The sequence below is a fragment of the Aythya marila genome (genome assembly GCF_965140915.1).
Source record: "Aythya marila genome assembly, chromosome: 1".
Classification (NCBI taxonomy): Eukaryota; Metazoa; Chordata; class Aves; order Anseriformes; family Anatidae; genus Aythya; species Aythya marila.
This window is the reverse complement of record NC_139042.1, coordinates 21,356,534-21,381,146: the sequence shown is the minus strand read 5'-3', so window position 1 is coordinate 21,381,146 and position 24,613 is coordinate 21,356,534. Positions and strand designations below refer to the sequence as shown.

Here is a 24,613-nt window from a genome sequence, read left to right as displayed (position 1 = left end):
TCTAATGGCATTTGAGATGTCCTGTGTTATCCAACGCACTGACTTAAGTTTGTCTAAAACAGCATAGCCCCTGTGGGAGATCCAAACCATTAAAATCTGTAAAATTTCAGGTGCCACTATACGTACACCAATGTTTAGTTACCAGAATAGTGCTCTAGTTTTCTTGCAGAATGGTTCACTTTTCTGGTAATTCTGATCAGTTGAGATATTTATGTGTATGTAAGCTGAGTTTCTCCCCACCCCCCTGCTATATTTTTGGCTTAATATGTGAAGTACTGATTTTAGTGTTTACTGTGAAATGATTCAAGACCTGAAACAAAGACCGATTTTGAAATTTCCATTTTTTAAAATCTTGTATGTAGTATAACACTAACCAATTTCTTGCTATTTTTAATCTTTTAGAGCTTTTTGATAACTACATGCAGCAGGATGCACATGAGTTCTTAAACTATCTATTAAATACAATTGCGGATATTTTGCAAGAGGAAAGAAAACAAGAGAAGCAAAATGGTCGCCTACCCAATGGCAACATTGATAATGAAAATAACAGCCCACCAGACCCAACCTGGGTTCATGAAATCTTTCAGGGAACATTAACAAATGAAACCAGATGTCTTACATGTGAAACTGTAAGTCTTTATTTACTTAATACATGAATGATGAAACAAAGTTCTGAAGCATGAAGAATTTATCTTAACAGACTAACAAATTAGTTTCTTTCTTTAGAAATTTTACATTTGTATGAGCATACTGTGGATGCCAGTTGGCACTGAGGCATTAGACTGGGATACTCAAAGACCATAAAATACAGGAAAAGTAATCTTTACTTAAATGTCTGTCCACAGGTATTTTGCTGCTACTCAACCCTGATAAATAAACTCCCTCTTTGAGTGAGCTATACCAAAATTTCTTTGAGAGTAGTTCTACAGTAAGAGAAAGAATATATTTCAGAGAAAAACTTGTAATTGAATTTTACCTCCTTGAGAAAGAGAAAAAACAGCACAATTTGAAAATTACAGTAATTTTGTCACGGTCTATGCCTTAGATATAGTAAAAAGCTAAATGACTGCATTTTTTTGTGTGGCTCTTCATACCTATTTTCTTTAATTACATAATGCATATATTTCAGCATGACATTGGAAAGGAGGAATTAGTCAAATTATATCTATATATTTCACATGTATTCTTTTTTGTCTTCTAGAAATCCCACCACTTTTTGATGTCAAAAAAAAAAAAAGTTTACTAACGTCATATATAATGCAACTTCAGACTTCAGTAGAGCATGATATTTTGAGTAATTTAAGTGCTGATTTCCACTTACAATCTTTTCTTTTTTGGTACATTTCTCCTCCCTAGTTATTACCTCATGGCAACTGTCAATCACATTTCTATTAGTTTTTAAACTGTGTTGTGTTTTTTTCTTCCTGAAACATGAGTTTAGCTTATTCTAATGACCAATGTCATTATGCTTCCTCACTGTGGCATAGTGAATAATACCTGTCAGGATTTTGATTTAGGTATGGTCCTTAACACAATAAAAAAACGCTGATATGTTATTTACCAGCATTATTTTATTAGTTATCAGACCTATCACAATTTTGAGTTTTACTGATATTGTTTGGTTCTATTTATCTGTCGTTATTGCTGAACAAGATATGTCATGGCTGTTCACAGCTATGCCTCCTTGAATTTTAAAGAATATCTATCACAAGCCAATTTTTTTTTTAATACACATTGCTTTTTGTATACTAGGGCTTTTGTATTCTAACCCCTAACAATTGGGAAACTATTTTATCAGCTTCTGTCTACTCAGTGTATCAGCTTCTAATTAAAACACAATGACCTGAAAATCAGCACTTAGAAACACATTTACACGTATTAAATAGGTAATAGTACTGTGAATAGTGTCTTATTTTCAAATATAGTGAGTATATAGGATTGGTTTAATGTTTATTGAAGTTGTTGGTATTTAGAGTCCTTCTGTTTTTAGAAAAATAAGTTAAAATGTAAGGAGTACTTGAATATAACTCATGTAGCAGATGACTTGAGATTTACATTGCATTAGTTTGCATACTTACCCAGCAATAAGGGATGATTTAGTGCTTATTAATGATAAGAAAATAACCTTAGAATTTTTATTATCATTTAAATGTAGAACTTCATGCATTTTTAAATACAAAATGCAATCTTTCTTCCATGTGAGAAGGAACATATTCTAAGATGCTCCTGAAAGCCAGCATGGAAAGATTTTACTGTATTTTTAATTGTCCTGATTATAGAGCTTCTTTCCAGGACACACTGTCTCATTAGCCCTCCTTTGATCTAAAAAGTTAACATACTATTTAAAGGTTTAACCTCAGTTTAAATATGGTCAGTGGAATATCAGAAACATAGATATGGTTCTTTAACAAGGATTTGTGTCTTGGGTCAAGCTACACTAGAAACTAAATAAGTTACAAAGCATATTGTGAGTTGTCTTTATATTCTTTTAATGTGATTTCGTGTCATGATGCATTCCCCCTTCCATGATAGAGATACGAAGTATGATTAAGTGAATTTTACAATTTTATTGTAGCTGATTGATAAAAATATTCTAGAAGTTCATTGGTTTTGCAGAGTTTTCCTCAAAATTTCAGGAAAGAATATCAGTGAACCATACAATAATGGAATTGACAAAGGGGGAAATGATCTTGGATCAAAAGCATCAGACTGGTATTGATAAGGGTTTTCTAGTTCAGTTGGTGGTCTTCTTCTTGTTTTGGTATGATTCATCAACATAAAAAAGTCTACTTTGGACTGAGGGAAGGCAGTAAGGAATAACTCAGTGGACTCTCTACAGGAGTTGTATCGAAGACTTAACTATGTCCTACTTTCTCTTCCCTCCCCCACAACAAATCATGCCCTTTGTTTCAGCTTAATTTAAAAATAGTTTCTGTCTTAGCACACATGGGAGCTTACAGCTGCAAAAGCTTTTTTGTCCACGAGCCGATTCACGTTGCTAGCAAAATTCCCAACTGAAAGAAATACAGATTCCTTGGGTGTCAGCCATCTGGGTTTTGTGTTTTGTGTGGCGTTGGCCATCAGACTACAGATGTGCAGTCTGAGTGGAGATTATGTCCATCATGTGAGAACAGTGTGCCATGCATTTTCATCAGAATATTGGAACACTCCGGTACATCATTGTTCGGATGCATGTATTGTGCTAGGAGCACTCAAAAGGCTTTTTGAATACATCTGGGCTTTGCTCTGCAAGTGATGACCATGTCTGTTTCTAGGGTTGGTTTTCTTTCATTCTATAGATGATTGAGATACATAGCTTTGAAATGAGATTACTTTAGTCTAAGGAATTTAGTGATGTTTATTGGAAAATATAACCTCTAGAGAAGAAGAGACCGTGGTTAGAGTGTGAAATGATTTTTTTTTTTCAGTAAAACTGTACACATAAATTAACTGTTCAAACACAACTGCATGAAAACATCTTAAAAATGAAGAATAGCATATTCTAAGTTATCAGCCTAGATGGAAAAAATCCACTTAGTTATTCTTTCAATAAAATCTGTAATGGTTCTTCATGATCCAAAGTGCACAATGACCAGCTAACCTGAGAGAGCTTCTTGAAGGCAGTATATCAATATTACCACTAACAATGGAAAAATTCCTTTTGTAAACTTCTGATTTAAGTACCTACTTCCTTTTCATCCAACTGTAATACATCCCTTTTTTCTTCCCCACTTGCCTCCCTGCCCTTACAGCTTCTGCTTGTGATAAAGCCACCTATGAAATTTTAATTCTTTCATGGAATTTTCTTTGACTAGACCAAGAAAGGAAGAAATATCTTAATTGCATGTCTGAATAACACTGATCACACAGCACCTTAATCCTAGCTGTCCTCACTGAAGACTGCAGCAGAATGTTTTCTAGAACTGATTTTTTTTCTGAGCCATTCTTAATTCCTAGGCTACAGTGATTTGCACCAGAGTTCTTAGTGTTCCAAACTCAAATTGGTAATTCTGAAAGTGGCTTGCAATGACATCTTTTGAAGAATTGTTGTCTCCGTACACCTAAACTGCATTACAACTCTGAGAATGGGAAATGAGCAACGTGCTGAAGGTGCTGGTTGCTCTTTTTGCCTGCCCTAAAAACATCTTGGAAGTTTTCTGCATATATTCTGGAAGTCTAAACATTACACTTAAGCATTTGAATGTTATTGTAGACGTGATACATACTGGCACAGTGGCATATTTTCTGTGTATGTATGCTTATTCTTGTAAAGATTATAGAATAGTGGGACAAATCTTTCTCCAGTCCTCTCATAGATATTTAGAGAAAGTTTTAACTTAATTTCATAAGTGTTTTTTTTTTCTTTTGATTTGCCCAATTATGTTAATTTTCAGAAATAATTGTCTTGAACAGCTGTATTTATCTTTTTATTCTCCATGTCTGCTGCCCTTAGGAACTGTGTGCTTCTCATCTCTTGATAATCAGAGAAAAGCTTGAAATTTCTCTTAGGGAACACAAATCTCATATGTTTTAAAGATGACCTTAATTTGTTCTCTTGTAGATATTTAGCTCTAGCTGCTTTCAATCAAGAAATTGCAGCTGGGCACCTTTTCTGAAAGCACGCACTTTTGTATGTAGGAGCCATAAAAGGCAGTAGACATTCTCACCAGTGACACCAAGTATCTCTAGATACAAAGTGGAAACACTAGCAGACAAAAGCTAAGGTTGCAGTTTGCTGTTTCCTAAACATTTTAATAACACGGTTGATTCTCAATCAGTCTCTTCCCTAACATAGAGTGCAACACCCCTGCCCCTCCTTCCCTGCGTGTCTCTTCTGAAGAGCTTGTAGACCTTTATTCCAGTGTTCCACTTGTGTGATTCATCCCACCGAGTTTCCATGATTGCAGTAAGGTCATAGTTTTCTAATTGCACCATGCTCGTTTCCCATGCTGTGTGCAGTGGTGTAGATGTTATTCACAGTTCTGCCTCTATCAGACTAAGTCCCAAGCTCTTGTTTACCAACAAATATGTCATCTGTTGCTTATGAATCTAGACAGGAGTCTTCAAAGCATTTCTGCTCTTTATTAGGAATGCTATGATAGGCAAATACATATCTGTCAATAAGAGGAAATCATAGGGGAAGAGAAGAGGTGAGAGCATTATGTAGGAGAAAAATCCTAGTAATTATATTCTTTCAAAAAGTCTGAGGTGTAGAAGGAACCTGGAATTATTGTTGAGCTAAAATCACAGCATAATCACTGGCGCTGTATACTTCCGTGGACACATACACGCTTCCGTCTTCTTCTTTCTGAACAAAATCAGAAACAGATCTCGCAAATCTCTAACATTTCCTAGACATTTCACTTGTAGCAATTTTTGAAAGCTATTACAAGGGCAATGATGCATTCTATCAATAGAAAATGATGCTGAAAAAGAGGTAAATTAGCGTGACAGGTTTTAGCTGTAATCTGCCTGTCTTTTCTTCCTGCAGATAAGCAGCAAAGATGAAGACTTCTTAGACCTTTCAGTTGATGTGGAGCAGAATACTTCAATCACTCACTGTTTAAGGTAGATACAAAAATATGAACTTCCATATTTTGTTTCTTTGTTTTTTTAACTATAAAAGCAGGAAGTAAAACTCATAGTCATTTTATGTAGCAAATTTTATTTTATGTAAACGTAATAAAATTATATTTCTGTTTATTTATGTATGTTTATATATATATTTCTGGTAAGAAACTAGTATCTATATAATTTTATCTTTTTTATTCAGGGGTTTCAGCAATACAGAAACTCTGTGCAGTGAATACAAATATTATTGTGAAGAATGTCGCAGTAAGCAAGAAGCACATAAAAGGTACACCAGATTCAGGGAAGGAAAAAAAAACACAAGTATTTCTTGAAAATACTATAATATTTCCTTTTCTGTGTGTATGAGGCATGAAGAGAAAGTTCTGTCTCTCTTAGTTGTTTTCACTCTTCTTCCACTTAAGAATAACCTGGTTACATTCCTCGTGCTTGAATTCATCGAGGCTACTTCCATGAGTAATGAGAATCCATGTAAAGTGTTTTGGGAGGCCTATTATTTATTTTAAGAATGACAAAAATAATGGTCTTAAGACCAAAGATAAGATAAAAAGACAAGCTAAAACAAACTACTAATAATTAGTTAAAAATTCTGGGTAGTAATGAAAATTTACTGATTTCATGGGACTTCTTAAGCTTGTTTTTCTCTAAATAATTAAATGTTTTTTACGATTGCTGCAAGAGACAGTTTGATAGCACTTTTTTTTACTGATTCAGTCTGATGCTTGTAATAACACTTTTTGCTAACTGAGATTTTGATTAGCTGTGCTAAACATCTGCATGGCAGTGCTCCTGAAAAGCATCTGAAGTTCCATGGAAGCCTGTAGTTTATTTTGTGTAAAAACATTTCTTGTCTAATATTTCTTTTAGTCTTGTTTACACCTTTGAAAAAACTCTGATGTTGTGTACTGTGTATTTATTTATTACCTAAGAAAGTATTTGTCTGCTTATATGGATGAGCTTCAGGGATGGGAACACTGACATGCTCTACTGGTTATACCACTGATTCTGGTTATTTGGTTTACCGTAGATTGAACACGTGGCTTTTGGCATATCTCATCTGCCAAGTTTGCTTTTACACATTGCATAAGCTTACTAATTGATGTGTATGAGAGGGTTGTGAAGCAAGGTCTGTCCTGTTGTTTTCTGTTGCCTTAGCTTTTTTTCTGTGTGGGAGGCAACGTGATCCCTGACCAATAATAAGATGTGTTGACATAAGCCTGTACTGTAGGCACTGATATATTGGCAAAACACAGCTTTTATTGTTTATACTTTACTCTTCATGTGGCCCTTAAGGTCAGTTTCACTGCAGTCATAATTTTCTTCCTTCTATATATCATAAAGTTTATCCATGTTAGTGTCTGTTCAACTAGAAAAAGTGAATTTTTGGCCAGTGAAAGAGCTCCTATTGTCAAACACAACTGCATTTTAAAAAAGAGGACTTCCATTTTGAAAAAACTGGAGCAGAAATTATATCCATATCTCAGTAATATAACAAAAAGTAACTGTCCAGAAAAATAGTTGCTCCTGTCATCTTCCACCCCTTCAGCATTTTATTTCCTAGTTCCCTTGCAGGACAAAGAGAAAACTTGAGTCTAGCAGTTTTTTTCAGTTACTATCAAGTCTAAGTTTAATGAGAAAAGAAAAGGAAGGTGTGTTTTCAAGATTTTTGTCCCCAGTCCCTTATCTTTTAGAAGAGGATTATGTTGTACAAACATACTTACTGACATTCTGAAAATACAGTCTTGAACACATCTGAAGCCTTCATTGAGCTGTATTGCTGAGACTTTTGAGCTACCTTTCAGGGCTAAAGTCTGACAAATTCTGCACAGTGCTAATCTAAGGTAATAAGCTGTGCCAAAAAGCACTGCACTCTAACTTGGTAGCTGTTTTTGTGGCAATTTTATTTTATTTTGTGGGCAAATTGATCACTCAGAGGGTGGAAGTTTCTGTTTGTTGCCAGGCCAGCTATGTTTGGCTGATGAGGATTTGTAAGCACTGACATGAGATCTCAATACCTCAAACTAGGGAAGGGGGGCAGTGAGTCTTCAGTAAAACTAGGTTATCACTTTCTGGCTTTGACTTCAATAAAATGAAGCTGCAACATGTACACAAAATCATTGCGCTTAGAGCATAGCATTATCTTATTTTGGCAGCATCGGGTAGGCTGAATAACAGTGTGCTGTTTGTATCCCTTGGCAATGTTAAATGAACAGCTTGATAGGAACGCTTGTGGAGTGACAGAAATGTGACAAAGTGGTATTGCCTATTTTAAAATTCTTATTTAACTTGGCCAATTTATTGGGAAGTTCAACTGGCACAGGATCTCTGAAACAACATTGTTGCAATACCTCCAATGTATACCAAGTGAGGTATAGGATTTGCATTTGGGAACTCAGAAAAGCTTGAGGGAGGTATGTCTTAAAAATGAATTCTGTCCTACGTGGCCTTGTGGTGGTTTGATACTGGGAAGTAGCTAAGCGCCACCACAGCAGGCTCTGGTTCCCCCTCTTCAAAAGGACAGGGAGAGAAAATACAATGGAGAGTTTTGTGGGTTGAGTAAGAAGAGGGAGATCACTCACCGATTACTGTAACAGGCAAACTAGTAAGGGAGATTAATATTGTTTATTGCCTATCACTGGTAGACTAGAGCAGTGGGAACTAAAAGTGAACTAAAGACACCTTCCCACCATCCACCCTCTGCTAACTCTTCCCCCCAAGTGGTGCAGGGGAACAGGGAATGGGGGCTGCGGTCAGTCCAAGATGCTTCCTCTCCTCTCCCTCAGGGTCCCTCTCTGCCCCTGCTCCCCATGGGGTCTCTCCCATGGATGCCATCCTTCCCGAACTGAGCCTGCGGGGGCTGCCCACAGGCTGCAGCTCTTCAGGAACTGCTCCCACACGGCTCCGTCCCACGGGGTCCATCCCCCAGGAGCAAACTGCTCCAGCACGGGTCCCCCACGGGTGGGCGGCAGCTCCCCCCAGCCCCCCTGCTCCTGCGTGGGCTCCTCTCCACGGGCTGCAGCTCCGGCCCGGGGCCTGCTCCTACGGGGGCTCTCCATGGGCTGCAGCCTCCTCCAGGCCACATCCACCTGCTCCATGGGGGCTCCACCCATGGGGGGGCTGCAGCGTGGAGATCTGCTCCATGTGGGACCCATGGGCTGCAGGGGGACAGCCTGCTCCACCAGGGGCCTCTCCACGGGCCGCAGGGGAACTTGTGCTGCCTGCCTGGAGCACCTCCTGCCCTCCTGCTGCACTCACCTGGGGGCTGCAGGGCTGCTGCTCACTTCTCTCTTTCCCAGCTGCTGTAGCACAACAGATTTTCCCTGTCTTAAATCCGCTCTCCCAGAGGCACAGCCAACATTGCTTATTGGTTTGGTTGTGGCCAGCGGTGGGCTCCTTTTGGAGTTCGCTGGAGGTGGCTTCTATATAATGTGGGGCAGCTCCTGGGCTCCTCAAAAAGGCCACCTCTGCAGCTCTCCCACTACCAAAACCTCGCTTCATAAACCTAATACAGGCCTTTATGTCTGAACTATTGTATGAGTTGTTCACGGGTCTTCATTTAGCTACTATTTTAAATAAATTTACAATTCTCTCGATTGTTAAAATCCACCTTTACTTTAGCAACAAGGGGGAAGTTCTGTATTATTAAGATGGCTGATGATCTTAGTATCTTTTTAATGCATGTTAATTTTTTTAAAGACCTCAGTAGATACGTTTTCTGTTAGTCAATATCAGCTGAAGGATTTGGCTCAATATTGGAAATACTGCATTTTTATGTTTGTGTTTTTCAGGATGAAAGTAAAAAAGCTTCCTATGATTCTAGCTCTCCATTTGAAGAGATTTAAATACATGGATCAGCTGCATCGATACACAAAACTCTCTTATAGAGTAGTTTTTCCTTTAGAGCTTCGTTTATTTAACACCTCAGGAGATGCCACCAATCCTGACAGAATGTATGACCTTGTTGCTGTGGTAGTTCATTGTGGAAGGTAATAACAATATATTTTATGTAAGCGATTTTTGTGTAAGCTTAACTGTGTTTACAAAAACAAAACACCCCATACCACGTCATTAATAGCATTTAAAGATCTCTTAAAAGTTTATTAGCAAGGGAAGCATTGTAAAGAGATGCTACCAATCCTGGTAATATATGGCTTTGTTGCCATGACAGCTCATTGTGGAAAGTAGAAGCAGTATATTTCATAGGTTTATTTGTATGAGCCTATCTATGTCAAAAGAAAAAAAAAAACAAAACACCCCATGTCATATAAGCAATAACTTTTAAGGATCATAGGATCATTTTAAAAAACAGAGAGGGGAAAGAATTTTAGAATAGATACTGCTTTATGAAGTGTTTTGTGTGTTTCTTACAGACTTTATCAGCATTTTCTGAAATATATGGTATGAGTTTTGTTGATTACTTTATTTCCTTGCTTTCAGAATGTGACTGTTAGACTTGTATTTGAATCATAGAATCATTAAGGTTGGAAAAGCCCTCCAAGATCATCTGGTCCAATCATACCCCTACCATCAATGACACCCACTAAACCATGTCCCTAAGCACCATATCCAACCTTTCGTAAAACACCCCCAGATATAAGAAAATTTGATCTTGCTGTTTTCCATAAATGTTCTTACGGTTTCAAGTCTTTAAATTAGGGCTGCTGTACAAACTACTTATTGACTAAATAAAAGCGCCAAAGTGGAAAAAGATGATTTAACATCTGGAATCAGAATAATTTATACTGTGAGGTCAACTACTTTAAGCAGGGCTAACTTTGACATTTGATTAGGTTGCTCAGGGCTGTACTCAGTTCAGTTTTATGACTAGGAATGGGGATTTTTACTGCCTCTTTGGGCAATTTGTTTCAGTCTATCAACATTCTCACTGTACTTTCTTTCCCCTTTATGTCACATCAGAATTTCCCTTTTCATGCTTTGTGACCATTGCCTCTCTTACCCCACCTGGTGCTGTAGTTCTCTGACAAATGCAGTAGCCTGCTGCTGGCCTTGCTCCAGTTTATCAGTCTCTCTGTTGCATTGACCAAGCAGTGTCTGGAATTCAATGTCCAATTTTGGGATCCAGAGTGCAGAGTAGCAGGGAGTTATCACTCTAGCAGTACAGCCCTACATATGCTCAGTCTTGGAAACATACCCATTCTCACAGCCATGTCAGGTTAGTTGTGTTTTGCTTTGGGTTGTGTAATTTGGTATGCAAACATGTCCCTCATAGATGGCAGCCTTCCCTCCCTGGTACAAACACACAAATTGTATGAGTGTCATTAGCAGGTTCAGGCAGTTCCAGAACTACTTTAAGTAGTTGTCCACTTTCAGTTTTAAGGTTCAGCTAGTTTGGAAAATGTATCATTTTCTTACTTGAAATCTGATTAATTAGTAAGACACTTTTACAGTTTTTTTTCCTGTCGTGGTTGTGGAGAAATTTCTCGTCTGCCACAAACAGAAGAGCTGTGCATTAGAGCTGTTTTAGTTTAAATGGGAGGCTTTCCTTGCTTCTTCAAACATCTAAACTGCCAGTTTCATTCAGTTTTTGTTTGCAGTCAAGCAAATGAAGAGATTCCTGATTGAGCCTGTAGATGAACAGTAGCTCTACGTGTTCTTCTTTATGAAGATCAGAACTGGTGTGGGATCTATCCTGTCCTTATGAAGCATCAGAATAATTTCTTGATTTCACTTCTCTGTCTCTCTTTTATTTCCCTTCATTTATATTTTCATGCCTGTGCTGCTTATTTCTCAGGTTATGTATAATCCTTTTTTTAGCACAATATTTAATACAGATAAGTGAGACATTGTTATGAAATTAATTTAAGTGGCAGAGGAAAAAAAACATGCAAGCAGAAATTGTGTTGGTACCCATCTCAATTACTGTTAAATACTGCTTTTCTACAAGAAAAAAAAAAACATTTTAATGAAATATGTTTATACATACATGTGTTATAGTTTGTGTTCTTTTTTTAATTTTATTTTACAGTGGCCCTAACAGAGGACATTATATTGCAATAGTGAAAAGTCATGATTTTTGGTTGCTTTTTGATGATGATATTGTTGAGGTAAGCTTTGTGTGTACTCTGGACTTTATTCTCATACCAACCTGAGCACTTGCAGCCCTTGTTGTGTGCATGATTATTTAAAGTAAAAAGACTGATACGCTAATGAGAAGAGTTATTCAATCCCAATCTAAATGATCAATAACTGTGAGGGCAGAGCTGCACCTTGCAATTTGACTGTACAGTAAGTTTAATTGCATTTTGTTTTGTATATTTCTGAAAAGAAGCTTCTTTGTCTATGGCCATTGTCTTTCACCTTTGTTTAGTAAGCTGATCCTGTGGCCAGAGTATATGGCAAATAAAGGTACAGATAAATCAGTTTTATTGCAGTTCTTCTCTGAGAGTAAATAATTTTTTGGAGGAATGTATTTGTACATATTTTCTAAGAGGTTATAAATTATTGGAATAGATCAGTCTTGGTCATCTGTTTTGTACAATGTCCTGGATTGTTTCAGAAAAAGCTGCAACAAGCATCAAAGTAGACAAACTGTGAGTTCCTGAGTTTCAGCGTAAAATCTAGAAGTTAGTCCCTGAAACAGGAGTCTTTTGCTTCTGGTATTCTTGCTAGTATTAGCCATGCTTCCAGGAATTCGTGGTATTCAAACAAACAAAAAAATCCCTTCACCAGTTTTTGCTTTGTCAACTGTTTCATCAGTTATTTTTTATTCTTCATTGAGGAAAAGAGCAGAAACTGCTCATGTCTGTATTTTGTACTGTTTTAGGTTTTTTGCTTGTTCTGTCGTCTTCCTTTTTTTTTATGCCTACGCATGAACAGAAGTATGATTGTGCTGTCCATGTCCTTTATTAGTTTTAATTAAGCCAGTACAATGAATAGTTTACATTTTTTGTTACATTATAAAAGTACTGTATAATTAAAAAGAAGAAAAATGAGTGAGACAGGTATTAGGCTTAGTGTGTTAATTGGCAGGACAAGTCACGGGTATTAAGGAGTCTTATCTCCAAGCCACGTTATGGATCGTTTTTCACACAGGAAATGACAGACATGGAAATACGCAGGGTTGCTGGGAAAGTAGAAGGATTGCCTCTGTGTCTTATCAAGATACACCATAAATTGAAATGTCTCAATAGGGTCAGAAGTTCAATTTCCTCCAAGGAAAAGAGAGGCCACTGTGGTAGATCTCGTATGATTTCACAAATATCAGGGACAATCTCTCCAATTCCAAACCAGTAACACCTGGCCCATGGTTAGTCAAGTTGGAATGACTTACTCCTTCCTGAGAGAGGTTTCATTTCAAATAATAGGAATGAGATTAAATAATGTCTGCCTAAGTGAAGGAAAGTTCATCTTTCCACCTTTTTGTTGTTTGTAGCATAATTATCCTTGGTTTAAAATACAGCAAGAGAGCTTGCTTTTAATTTCAATTTCTTTTGTATAAAAAGCGATGACAAGAAAACCAGACTATACTCATTTCAAAAATGTCTGGTTTTGGCAGACACTTTAAGTCTTTCCCCAAAAATCTTGGCTATAGGAGACTTTCCAGGCTGGCAGGATGACAGCAAACTTTGTATGAAAAACTAAGAAAAAGTCAGCCTTCATTCTTTGCCTTCTCACTGTTCTCATCTGCAGTTGACTGGCTTACACTGCTTAGAGTGAGAAATGATGTCTTGTACATACGTTCTTCATTGTGAATTCAAAGTCTTAGTGGGATATTGTTATCCTTAAAGCTTTTCTGTGTGAAATTTGCACAAACAATGCACCTTGGGTTACGCTCATAGGTTCACTTAATCCTTAAAATTGCACACACATACATACATAAACATATGTGTACTCTACCATCTGTGCAGTTGATGACAGACTGAAAACATAGCAACTTTAAGAATTATTGGGATTTGATTATTTTAATATGTGAAAGTTATTTTTGTTTGAGAACGTATTTTAGAGCGAGAGTGGTACGTAATGTGATATATATGTTATGCAGGGTAATCTCACGTTAAAATTTTGTATTTTCACATGCAGAAAATTGATGCACAAGCTATTGAAGAATTCTACGGGTTGACATCAGACATCTCAAAGAACTCTGAGTCTGGTTACATCCTCTTCTATCAGTCTCGGGATTGAGGGGGAACTGTAGCGAAGAGAGATTGTTATGCCTTGCATCTCTATCTTGGAATGGAGCAAGCACTGAAGAAAAGCAGGAAGCTCCGGGGGCGGTAGCACAGTTTGCACACAACTAAGCAAAGAGTTTGGGATTTTTAAAACCTTCATATCATTACCATTTTATTTGCTCAGGTATCACGCTGACTACACGTCTTCACTGCATCCCGTAAGCAAAAAAGAGATACCAACCGCTCTTGCAGGAGCTTTCCATTAGGTAATGCTGTTTCTGTGGTCCTAATTCAAAGCCCGTTAAGCTCACTGGAGAACCTTACATGGACTTCAGTGGAATTTGAGTCAGGTTCTAACTGCACTGCCAGGTTGGTGCAATAGGAGCATTAGAAATCTGTATTTTATACAGACTTCACATATAAAAAGTAAAGGACTCTTTGTGAACTTAGTTTCCTGTGCTTAAGTTTGAAAGAATGAGGCTGGGAGGGTTAACATGTAAGCAAGAAGATATATCTGGGCCCAATTGCCTTCTTGATGGTAGTAGTTTAACTGAAGATATAAACTGGTGTCAGGGAGGCAAGTATGTTTTGCTTCTCTGAAGAAGCTTACGTTATTTATAATGTATGATCGGGAACAATCAGTCAAGATTATGGCTTTTAATCTCCGTATGGGGAAAGGTTTGGTTTGTAATAGTTTATTTTTATTTATAAATTATTGTAACTTAGGATCTTGTGTACTGACTGTCCTTTATTCTAACAAGTATTGAGAATTTTATATATTAATTTGAATTAAAACTATGTTAAAATGTTAAAGAGCCAATATAAATTCTAAAAACAGTGTCTACAATGTCTTAAAAAGATTAGTAACATAGGAGAGAGATTTCCTTCTGGAAGAACTGGTATCTAAGTGAGGTACTTGATTTAATTAAACTAGAATATCGTCTTTCCATTAATGGATGAAAAAAGTGAACAAATATTACACAGAAGACTTTTAAGAATGCATATCAAAAGAAAACGATGGTGCAGCGGTGGTATACCAGTCTTTATAGTTCTTTAATCATTTATTAATATCTTGTACTCTAAGCAAATTAGAATGATTTGGATCAAAGTAAGCTGTTTTCAGAATATCATTCCCTTTCTTAAAAACAGATCGACTTATGTTACCAATAACATGGGTGACTGTCTCAAAAACCACTCAAGGTCTCAAGTATATTTTTTTCTAAGTAATAAAAAGAAATAAGCTTAAAATTCAGTGAGACTGAAGATACTGCATTCCTTTAAAAGTAGAATGAAAAGTAGGGTTTTTCACTGAAACCAGCTGTTTTACCCTGCTTTAGGTTTACGAAACAGCATTAAGAACTAACTCTTGACAAAACACCTGATCTGTAATAAATGTGAACTACTGTGATCTGACTGACATTCTTCCATTTAACAGTACTTTGTCTGACAGTAGCTGAATGTAATTTCTGGAAAGTCAGGGGATATATGTTCCAGATGATGGCAATCAGGTCTTGGATGTCCTTGTCACCCCTCTTCAGCTAGTGATTTTTACATTATTGTAGTTTTCTAAGGTTATTTTATTGATACTGTTACAACTTTTGAAAAGAATGTCTCCTGTCTGCTGCTATAACTGACTATTTACTTACCTGTATCTTTTAGCTCAGGAAATGACTTCACCTATCCGCTCAGTTGAACAAATCTTTAACAGGGTCACTAAATAAATTGGGCTATTTAGCAACTGTCATGCTGTAACAAATTGCTTTTGTAAAATGCAAAGTTTCTAAAGCCCTGGTTTGGCTAGAATTCTTTTGTATAAAATTATGTATCATGATTAAACTACCAGCACTGTAAAGTAAAGCTCAAATATTGTGGGAGATGCAGAAATAGGATTGGATTTTTCTTAAGGGATTCAAGTAGTTTTAACACCTTTTTTCAGCTTTCAGTGGGAAAAGGGTTGAGGAGTGAGCCAGTTGGTTAATGGTGCATGTTAGAAGGATGAAGTCCTTTGCATACTAAAGGTACAGTATTGTAAAAGAACTGTCATGTTACTTTTTGCTAATGGACAATTTTTTGTTATTTTTCTTTCTTTTTTCTTTTCTTAGTGTAGTCAAAATCTGAGACTAGTTGCTAAATACTTTATACCCTAACAAAATTCAAAACATTTTCATTTTATTCACTGGTTTTACTCCTGCCACATATTTTTATAAGGCGCTGACTTTCATTTTGTATAGGGTTTTTGAGATAGTATTCCAAATTATATATTTCATTTTACTTTTAGTGCAGCTGAAATAATCGGAAGTTCTCAATTAAACTATTATCAGAAACTGCAACTTAAAAAATAAAAAAAAAAAAAAAAGAAAAGAGGCAGGGAAGTGCAAAATATGACTGATCGGTATGTGAAGCATTATAGGATTATTTCTTGGCTGTAGTACAGAGGGGAGTATGGGAAAGTCGTCAGTTGTTGTAAATGGTGGAAATGATTTGCTGTGTACCTATGTAAATGTTAATTGGGACTGCAGTCCCCTATTTTGTATATTGGAGCAAAAAACTTCTATTAAATAAAGTATGTTCTCTAAAGGTAAGTACTGCATCCTTTGCAGAGCCCCGATGGTCAGTCTGCTGTCTTTTGTGCTTTTCAGTGTTTTCAAACCTAAAAAGTATCTGGAGCTTCCTGTATTAAGTTAACTGCCCTTAGCCATGGAGGGAGAAGCGTGTTTAAATATGGTGCATTTTATATCTCTCTCTGTTGTTACAAATAATGGTTTGGTGGCAGTAATGTTTTTGGTGGTGCACTTACTTCTCTAAAACTAGTTTTTAAGTCGGTTGTTGATCTCTGAGGCAGAGAAGAGGGAAAGTTTTGAAATACCATTTTTTCTTGACTTCCATTTCCTCTGAAAATCTTTATGTTACTACAAAATGTGCATTCAAGTTACCTAATTGATTTCTTCGGTTGCCACTTTGTGGGAGGGGAAACAGAAAGAAAAATAGGGGTGCTTACAGTATTAGCATAAGAGAGAGACTGACCAAAGAACTGGAGTCCACCATCAGCAGAAAAAGGTGCATTACTTTAGTAAAAATCTCTTTTTGTTATCTATGTGTGATTTGGTATCAGGTTAATTTTCACTTGGAGTATACGCCGCTGTTTGCAATGAATGTATGTACTTTTTACAAACAAATCATAAAGATCATACCCTGCCGTATTTGTAGTTGTGACAACCATACCACATCCATGGTCTTTCAGTGTACAGAAATTGTGACTTTAAGGTGTTCAGGTTCATGTATGGATGACTAAAATGAACTCTGTTGGGAGAAGTTACTCATAAATCAGGTTTAGGTGACGTTCAGATGCTAGTCCATAGAGATGTGATGCCGTTTCAGATCTACTGCCATACCCTGAGACATCTGCGTAGGACTGGCAGATCTAACACAAGACCTGCAAAAGATCTGCATCCTTCTGGAGCAGCAGCTTAAGGCTGGACAGGACATCCCGGCTTGTTTCCCATGTCTTTGTCTCAGCATTTTCACAAGCACTGTTGCATATGCCCTCCTTGGTGCATATAAAGATGAAAGTTTCTATCACTTCGTTACTTTTCTGAGGCCTCTGGTTACTTTTTTAATTCCCTTATTAAAATGAAAAGAATTTTATGTTCTATTTGGTCCAGTCTTTCAGCTGTGGGTTTAAGATGATCAGTTATTATTAAGATTACCCTTTAAAAAGAAATGTTGTTATGTGAAATGTTCAATCTTCATTTAACAGAACTTCCTTAGCTTTATTTCTTATCTTTTCGCACAGAAATTTCCTATTGCCTGTACAAGAGAAATCTTACTATGGGTTAAATCTGTGGGTTGCAGCGTTACATTGCAAATGTTTATGTGACTTTTTTTCCAGAAGTTTAAATAATCCAGATGTGGTTTGTTTGCTCTCATAGAGTGGCTTTATAGTCTGAGTTGTTCACTCCCTCCCCCCATGTTTGTCTGGGTTGATCTCAAGATTGTATGTCTTTGAAATTCAGTCTTTGTCTTCCCTCTTGATAATACAATGTGCACATTTTATGGTTTCTGTCCTGTAAGGCTTCAAAAATCCTCTAACCTCTCACAGTGTAATGTGAGATGTATAATACATTTGTCTCTTCATATGCAAGCCTCCAAGTACTCAATTATTGCCAAAATTAATATTCTACATCATCTGTATTCAAGGGCTGTTCATTTTGCAGCAGCATTGCTGATCAGTTGTTATAACTGAACTATGCAGGTCAACTACCATGCAAACAAACACTGGCTTCATCTTTTTACTATGGAGATCTCTGAAATCTGTTGTTTCCCGTTTTAATGATGGAGTCTGGTGAGGCAGAAATAAACTTTGTTTGGCTTATGTTCAAAAACATCTGCAAAATTGTCTGCCTTTTTCTTTTTTCTTTTTTTTCTTTTAGTGAGTTAATTTTCAGGCTAACACTCAGAAATCTGTTATTATGGTCATTGAGTTCCTTTTGGGGGAGCTTGTATAAGTGTGTTTTGGATACGTAAGAAGGATTGTTTGCAGACATCATCAGCTTTGAAATGAACTAAAGGATATCTCCCAGTTTCTTCCCAAAAGTTCAAATGATTATATTCTTCCTTTCCCTCTAACAGCTTGTGATTGCTGCCTTCACAAGAGATTTTAAGGGTTCAGAAAAGGGCAGAGGTACTGCCTCCCTAGCTCTTTGTATAGAGCTTGTGCTGGCAGCATTAGGGAGCTTTAATTACAGAAGGATCATCAGTCATGCCCTTGATCTGCATTCCACAGGTTATGCAATTCAGGAGAGAGTATGCGGAGTGGAGATCTTACAGAGAAAATGGAGAAGTAACTTTGCAATTATTCCCTACAATACTAGATAGAAAAGCAACATTTCCCAAAAGGTAAAATATTAAATTTAATGAAGATCTCAGGTGCTGAGGGTGTATCCAAAACATCCAGCCATACTCTCGGCTTCTGTTGCTTTAATTAGTCATGCCTATATGTGTGTGCTTTGTTAAAATTTGTTAAATCTAAATTCAAAATTTTCTACTTGTACACATATTTGTGAGGTCGATATGACTACATTACTTAGTGCTCTTCCAGAAACAGTTTATGTGTATGTTTCAGCTGAATGGAGTATAATCTTGCAGCGGTCTGATCCAGAAAGCATTTTCAGCTTTTCGCTAGGAGTATTTTTCATTTTTGTATTTCCTGTTACTGTTTTTAAGGTAGAAAAAAAAATAAAAATCTCAAGATCTCTAAATACTTTACTAGCATGCTATATTATTCAGTGATGCAATATCCACGAATGCCTAAAAGTCTCGCTGCTGTCAAGCGTTGACTCTTAAGAGTCTGAATGTCATCACGTCATAAAGCAATCATGTATCAGCTGCTTCGAGTGTGATTATTATGTTATTTCAACTCTCACTAAATGTTGCTTTATTGTAAAGGCTGTTTTAATCGTCTTGTTACGAGTTGTGCTAATGACATTCAACTCAAGTTATACTTCCATGTGAGCACATTTATTTGTGTTTCTAGGAACTGATTATCCTAACGTTATGTCAGTCCTCTCTCTGCATCTTTCATGTCAAGCAAGACTGCAGGTGCATAGATACAGGCAATGTCTGCTAAATTAGTGAACAGTATTTCAGAGATTAGATCAATATTTAAGATTTTTTTTTGCATTGAAAAGAGCTGGAGGTTTTTTGTCTTCTAATCCCTATGCATCTGTGGTGAAGGTTCTCCAACAGCAAAAATGATTTTTTGAAGTCATGGGATTGAACAAATGTGACAACCGTGATGTACCCCTTTCTTCCTATTTTTAAAAACTGTGGAAGCAGTCCTTAACATTGTTATAGAACATGAAATATATCTGAAAATTGAAAGATATGCTTTTACAGAAGGTAGCTTCAAATTATTTTGAGATTGCTTGAGTTCAGTGTGGTGACATGGCCCTATTACATCAGGGATCTATCAGAATGAGCAACAGATCCATTAGGAGCTAGATACCAAGATTTCTTTGATACCTTACTCTATTTGGGAATCCCAGTGTATTCTAATAGGACAAAAATTTTACTGAGGGATATCTCTATCCATGGTATCATCTACCCAGACTTGTGCACAGCATTTGACCCTGTCCGGCATGATATCCTTGTCTCCTAATTGGAGAGGAATGGATTTGATGGATGGACCACTTGGTGGGTAAGGAGTTGGCTGGATGGCCACACTCAAACTGTTGCTGTCAACAGCTCAATGTCCAAGTGGAGATCAGTAATGAGTGGTGTTCCTCTGGGGTCAATAGTGGGACTGGCAATATTTAACATCTTTGTTGGTGGCACGGTGCGGTTTTACTTGGGTGGGCAGTGGAGCTCCACCTTAGTCATTCTCTCACTCCCCCTCCTTAAAGGGAAAGGGGAGAAAATACGATACAAAGGGCTCAAGGGTTGAGATAGGACAGGGAGATTGCTCAACAATTACTGTGACAAGAAAAAGAGAGTCAGAGTAGGGAGAGAGTAAGATTTATTGCCTATTACTAACAAGCTAGAGAAGCGAGAAACAAAGCAAAGAAAAAAAAACACCTTCCCCCCATCTAACCTCTTCCCCCTGACCAGCGCAGGGGAATGGGGGCTGCGGTCAGTCCAAGATGCTTCCTCTCCTCTCCCTCAGGGTCCCTCTCTGCCCCTGCTCCCCGTGGGGTCCCTCCCATGGATGCCGTCCTTCCCGAACTGAGCCTGCGGGGGCTGCCCACAGGCTGCAGCTCTTCAGGAACTGCTCCCACACGGCTCCGTCCCACGGGGTCCATCCCCCAGGAGCAAACTGCTCCAGCACGGGTCCCCCACGGGTGGGCGGCAGCTCCCCCCAGCCCCCTGCTCCTGCGTGGGCTCCTCTCCACGGGCTGCAGCTCCGGCCCGGGGCCTGCTCCTGCGGGGGCTCTCCATGGGCCGCAGCCTCCTCCAGGCCACATCCACCTGCTCCACCGGGGGCTCCTCCACCCATGGGGGGCTGCAGCGTGGAGATCTGCTCCATGTGGGACCCATGGGCTGCAGGGGGACAGCCTGCTCCACCAGGGGCCTCTCCACGGGCCGCAGGGGAACTGCTGCTGCCTGCCTGGAGCACCTCCTGCTGTTGAGCTGCAGGGTTTTTTTTTTTTTTTTTTTTTTTTTTCCCTTTATTAAATATGCTCTCACGGAGGCACAAACAACATTTCTTATAAGCCCGGCTCTGGCCAGCAGCAGGGCCTTTATCTAACATGGGGCAGCGTCTGGATTGTTAAGAGCGAGTCCAGAGGAGGGCCATGAGGATTATCAGAGGGCTGCAGCACCTCTCTTAACAAATCAGGCTGAGGGAGCTGGGGTTGTTCAGCCTGGAGGAGAGAAGGCTCTGGGGAGAGCAGCACCCTTACAGCAGCCTTCCAGTACCTAAAGGGGCCTACAGGAAAGCTGGGGAGGGACTGACTCCCTCAGGGTGTGCAGTGACAGGACAAGGGGGAATGGCTTTAAACAAAAAGACGGGAGGTTTGGACTTTATTAGGAAGAAAATCTTGACTATGAGGGTGGTGAGGCCCTGGCACAGGCTGCCTAGAGAAGCTGTGGATGCCCCATCCCTGGAGGTGCTCAAGGCCAGGCTGGATGGGGCTTTGGGCAACCTGGTGTGGTGGGAGGTGTCCCTGCCCATGGCAGGGGGTTGGAACTGGGTGGGCTTTAAAGTCCCAATTCTATGATTCTATGATATTTCCAGAGCAGCTACCAAGAGCCTGCAGTAAACACTGGGAAAACAACTGCATTCAGCAGTTCTGGGCTTGCTAGGTCTACACAAGGCTTTGAGACCGCCTGTGGCTCCTCTGCATTCCCTTTTTTTGGACAACAGGAACACCACATCGAAGACTACATTTTGATATTCAGATTTCTGATGTAAGATTCTGGTATTTTTTTTCTGAATTGCAAAGCATTAGTGGTAGGGACCCCAGCCTGAGACCACGAGCTGTTTTCCACACATATATTGAAACACCAATTAGCCTCTTATATTACAAACCGAAAAAAATCATAATTCACCAGAGGAGAATTGAGACAAAAATGACTACAGTTTCTAAGCTGTCTATAGTCTTTTTACATTATGGGATTGTGTGCAAGACAACCTTTTCTTTCCCCAAATATATATTAAAAAAGAACTTCAGCATTTAGAAAAATTACAGTGCATGATAATTTCGTGCTTCAGTGAGTAACAGTAATTGTTAAAGAATATAAAGCAGCAAAACACTGCTTTGGGCTAAATTTGGTAACTTTTAAAAGTAAAACTAACTGGAATGTTGTAAGCTTTTTAATAAGGATTAGAGGGAGACGAAAAAAGTCCTACACTTGAAATCTGAAAACAATGAGCATCCTGCTAGACTGGGGGGAGAGGGAGGGGGTGTGCAAAGAATAAAACAAAAGAAAAAAAGCTGTGCAGGCTGATAGTCTGTATAACATGCTGCCTCCTACCAGCCTGCACTATGAGCCTCCAAGTCCAAAAATGGCATCTTCTAATGTTTGTGCTGTATGTCAGATATATTCAAATCCATCAGAAGACACAGCTTGCCATTCAATGGAAAACTTTCTTAACATACCTGTGGTAATAGCTACAGCATGTGAATATTCAACTACAGCAATGTCATCTTCAATATTAGAAATGCTTTGAAAGGGAATAATGTGAAAAAACAGCTGCCACATGTCCTTAAAAATGAGAAATGTGGCCTCCTGGGGATGCTTGGTGTCATAGACTCATAGAATGGTTTGGGTTGGAAAGGACCTTAATGACCATTCAGTTCCAACCTGGCCTTGAGCACCTCCAGGGATGGGGCATCCACAGCTTCTCTGGGCAGCCTGTGCCAGGGCCTCACCACCCTCTGAGATAAGAATTTCTTCCTAATATTCTGTCTAAATCTACCCTCTTTTAGTTTAAAGCTGTTACCCTTTGTCCTGTCATTACACCCCCCAACCAAGAGTCCCTCCCCAGCTTTCCTGTAGCCCCCTTTAGGTACTGGAGGGTCACCATAAGGTCTCCCCAGAGCCTTTCAAAGCCATGTTGGCTGTCACCAACCACCTCCTAATTTTCCATGTGCCTTAGCGCAGTTTCCAGGAGGATCTGCTCCATGATCTTGCCTGTCACATAGGTGAGACTGACTGGCCTGTTGTTCTCCAGGTCTTCCTTTTTTCTCCTTTTAAAAATGGGGGTTATGTTTCCCCTTTTCAAGTCACTGAGAGCGTCACTGTGGAGTCCTGGATAATCCAGTCCTGCTTCGGTGTTTCCCTTCAAGAAAATGTGTGTGTTTCAGAGAGCTGTCAAAAATCTCCTGTGGAGGACTCCTGCCTATAGTCTGACATTGCAATCACTGTTGCATTTGGCATTGTGCCCAGACATGAAGTGCACATAAAAACTGAATCTCAAAAAAAAAAAAAATCCTTGCAAAGTTGGCAGCAAGACTGGGTAAAACGCTACATAAACTGGTTGCTTGTTCTTCTGCTTGTGTGCAACAGGTACAGCAGCTTTTAGGACTGAAGTGTAACCTTGTTGGTTTTTATATTTGAGTCATCCTTATTGTGACACGCTCAATTTGGTGGTTTCAAACTGAGGGGCATTTAGCATCTGCTCATGGAGATAATCTCATTAAATCGTGATCTGACTCTGATTTCCATCGCTGGCAGTGCATGGATAGGAAAGACTTTCTGACATTTTGTAGCTATTTACTTAAGTGCCAAGAGCAGCACGGCATTTTCTGCTTAGCTCCCTCGAGGGCTAGCCAAGATTGTAGGGGTCAACATGCAGAGAGACTAGAAAAATCCAATTAATCATTACATTTAATAGGAGTTGTGGATTTTAAATACCTTTGTTGATATGGAACACAGATAGGATACTGTAAAAGCTGCAGAAGCAAGGAGTACTGAAGGCTTGTGCTCTTGAATATTTCAAACCTTTCAAATGCTCCATAAAAGCACACGGACCCTCAAAAAACAGCAGCTCTCCCAGTGCATTGTCCTTGAGAAGCTGATTCTATGCAAATAGCAACATTTTCTGGTGAAATGAGGAGCAATGAAGCATTTTTCTCATTCTGCGAGCAGGGTCTGCATAAATTTTGAGGCTGAAGTTCTTTCTCGTTTAAAATTAGTTTGAAGTTACGTGATTAATAATTTAATGAAATACTTCTCACAAATTACTACATTTGGTGAATAAAGTTCTAGGTCTACTTAGATCAGTGCTGGCTTTCCATTGTTGCTGCTACTTTTTTAATTATAGGACGGGAGATCTGGAGATTAGAAGTCAGCTTTCACATTTGGCACTCCATTTCTTTGGCAGATTGGTCTGTTGTGGATGTTTAGATAATTATATGTAAATCCCAACTCTTGCTAATGGCCACCTTGAGGGTTATTTACTACAAATTTGTCAGTTCCTGAATGTTTCTCCTAGAGCAGGAGGAGGAATTGAAAAACATTTTGACACATTCGTGCCAATGGAAGTTGAATGCAGACATGGAAATGCTTCAACTCTGCAGTGTCTAAGCATGGATGTTTTCAGACTGCTACTCTTATGCTGGCAAGCAGGCTATGTATTTAAAAACAAAAGCTTTTGAAATGCAAGTGCCTGGAGCCAATTGTCTCACTATGAATTAAAATTCTATTTGTCTGCTAAATATTTTTCACTATTAACAGAAAAAATTTAAAAAAAAAAAAAAAAAAGTAGCTACATACTTTCAGTGTCTCTGGAAAGGTCGTAGGTTATTTTAATATAGGTGTCTAATTCAAATTTGAAAGTGTAACTTTTTACATAGACCTGACAATTTGGGCTCGATTTATTGAAAGAATTTTTCAATAGCTTCACATATGGTAAAGGATCCATGTCATAGATTGCAATGACAATGCACAGCTAC

General features: G+C 38.5%; 1 protein-coding gene across 3 annotated transcripts in view; it reads left to right on the top strand.

The window, feature by feature from the left end:
• USP12 (ubiquitin specific peptidase 12) overlaps window positions 1–18,639 on the top strand; it is a 38,562-nt gene extending 19,923 nt beyond the window's left edge. Inside the window, exons 4-9 of one of the 3 annotated variants that reach the window (XM_082770941.1) lie at window positions 403–629; window positions 5,492–5,568; window positions 5,774–5,857; window positions 9,378–9,575; window positions 11,576–11,654; window positions 13,630–18,635. In XM_082770941.1, the coding sequence (XP_082627067.1) occupies window positions 403–629; window positions 5,492–5,568; window positions 5,774–5,857; window positions 9,378–9,575; window positions 11,576–11,654; window positions 13,630–13,731 (767 nt within the window). In that variant the 3' untranslated portion in view covers window positions 13,732–18,635. Of the gene's footprint in view, window positions 1–402; window positions 630–5,491; window positions 5,569–5,773; window positions 5,858–9,377; window positions 9,576–11,575; window positions 11,655–13,629 lie in introns of all 3 variants that reach the window. The other 2 variants (XM_082770942.1, XM_082770940.1) reach the window with 2 other exon arrangements.
• Window positions 18,640–24,613: the final 5,974 nt, after the last annotated feature.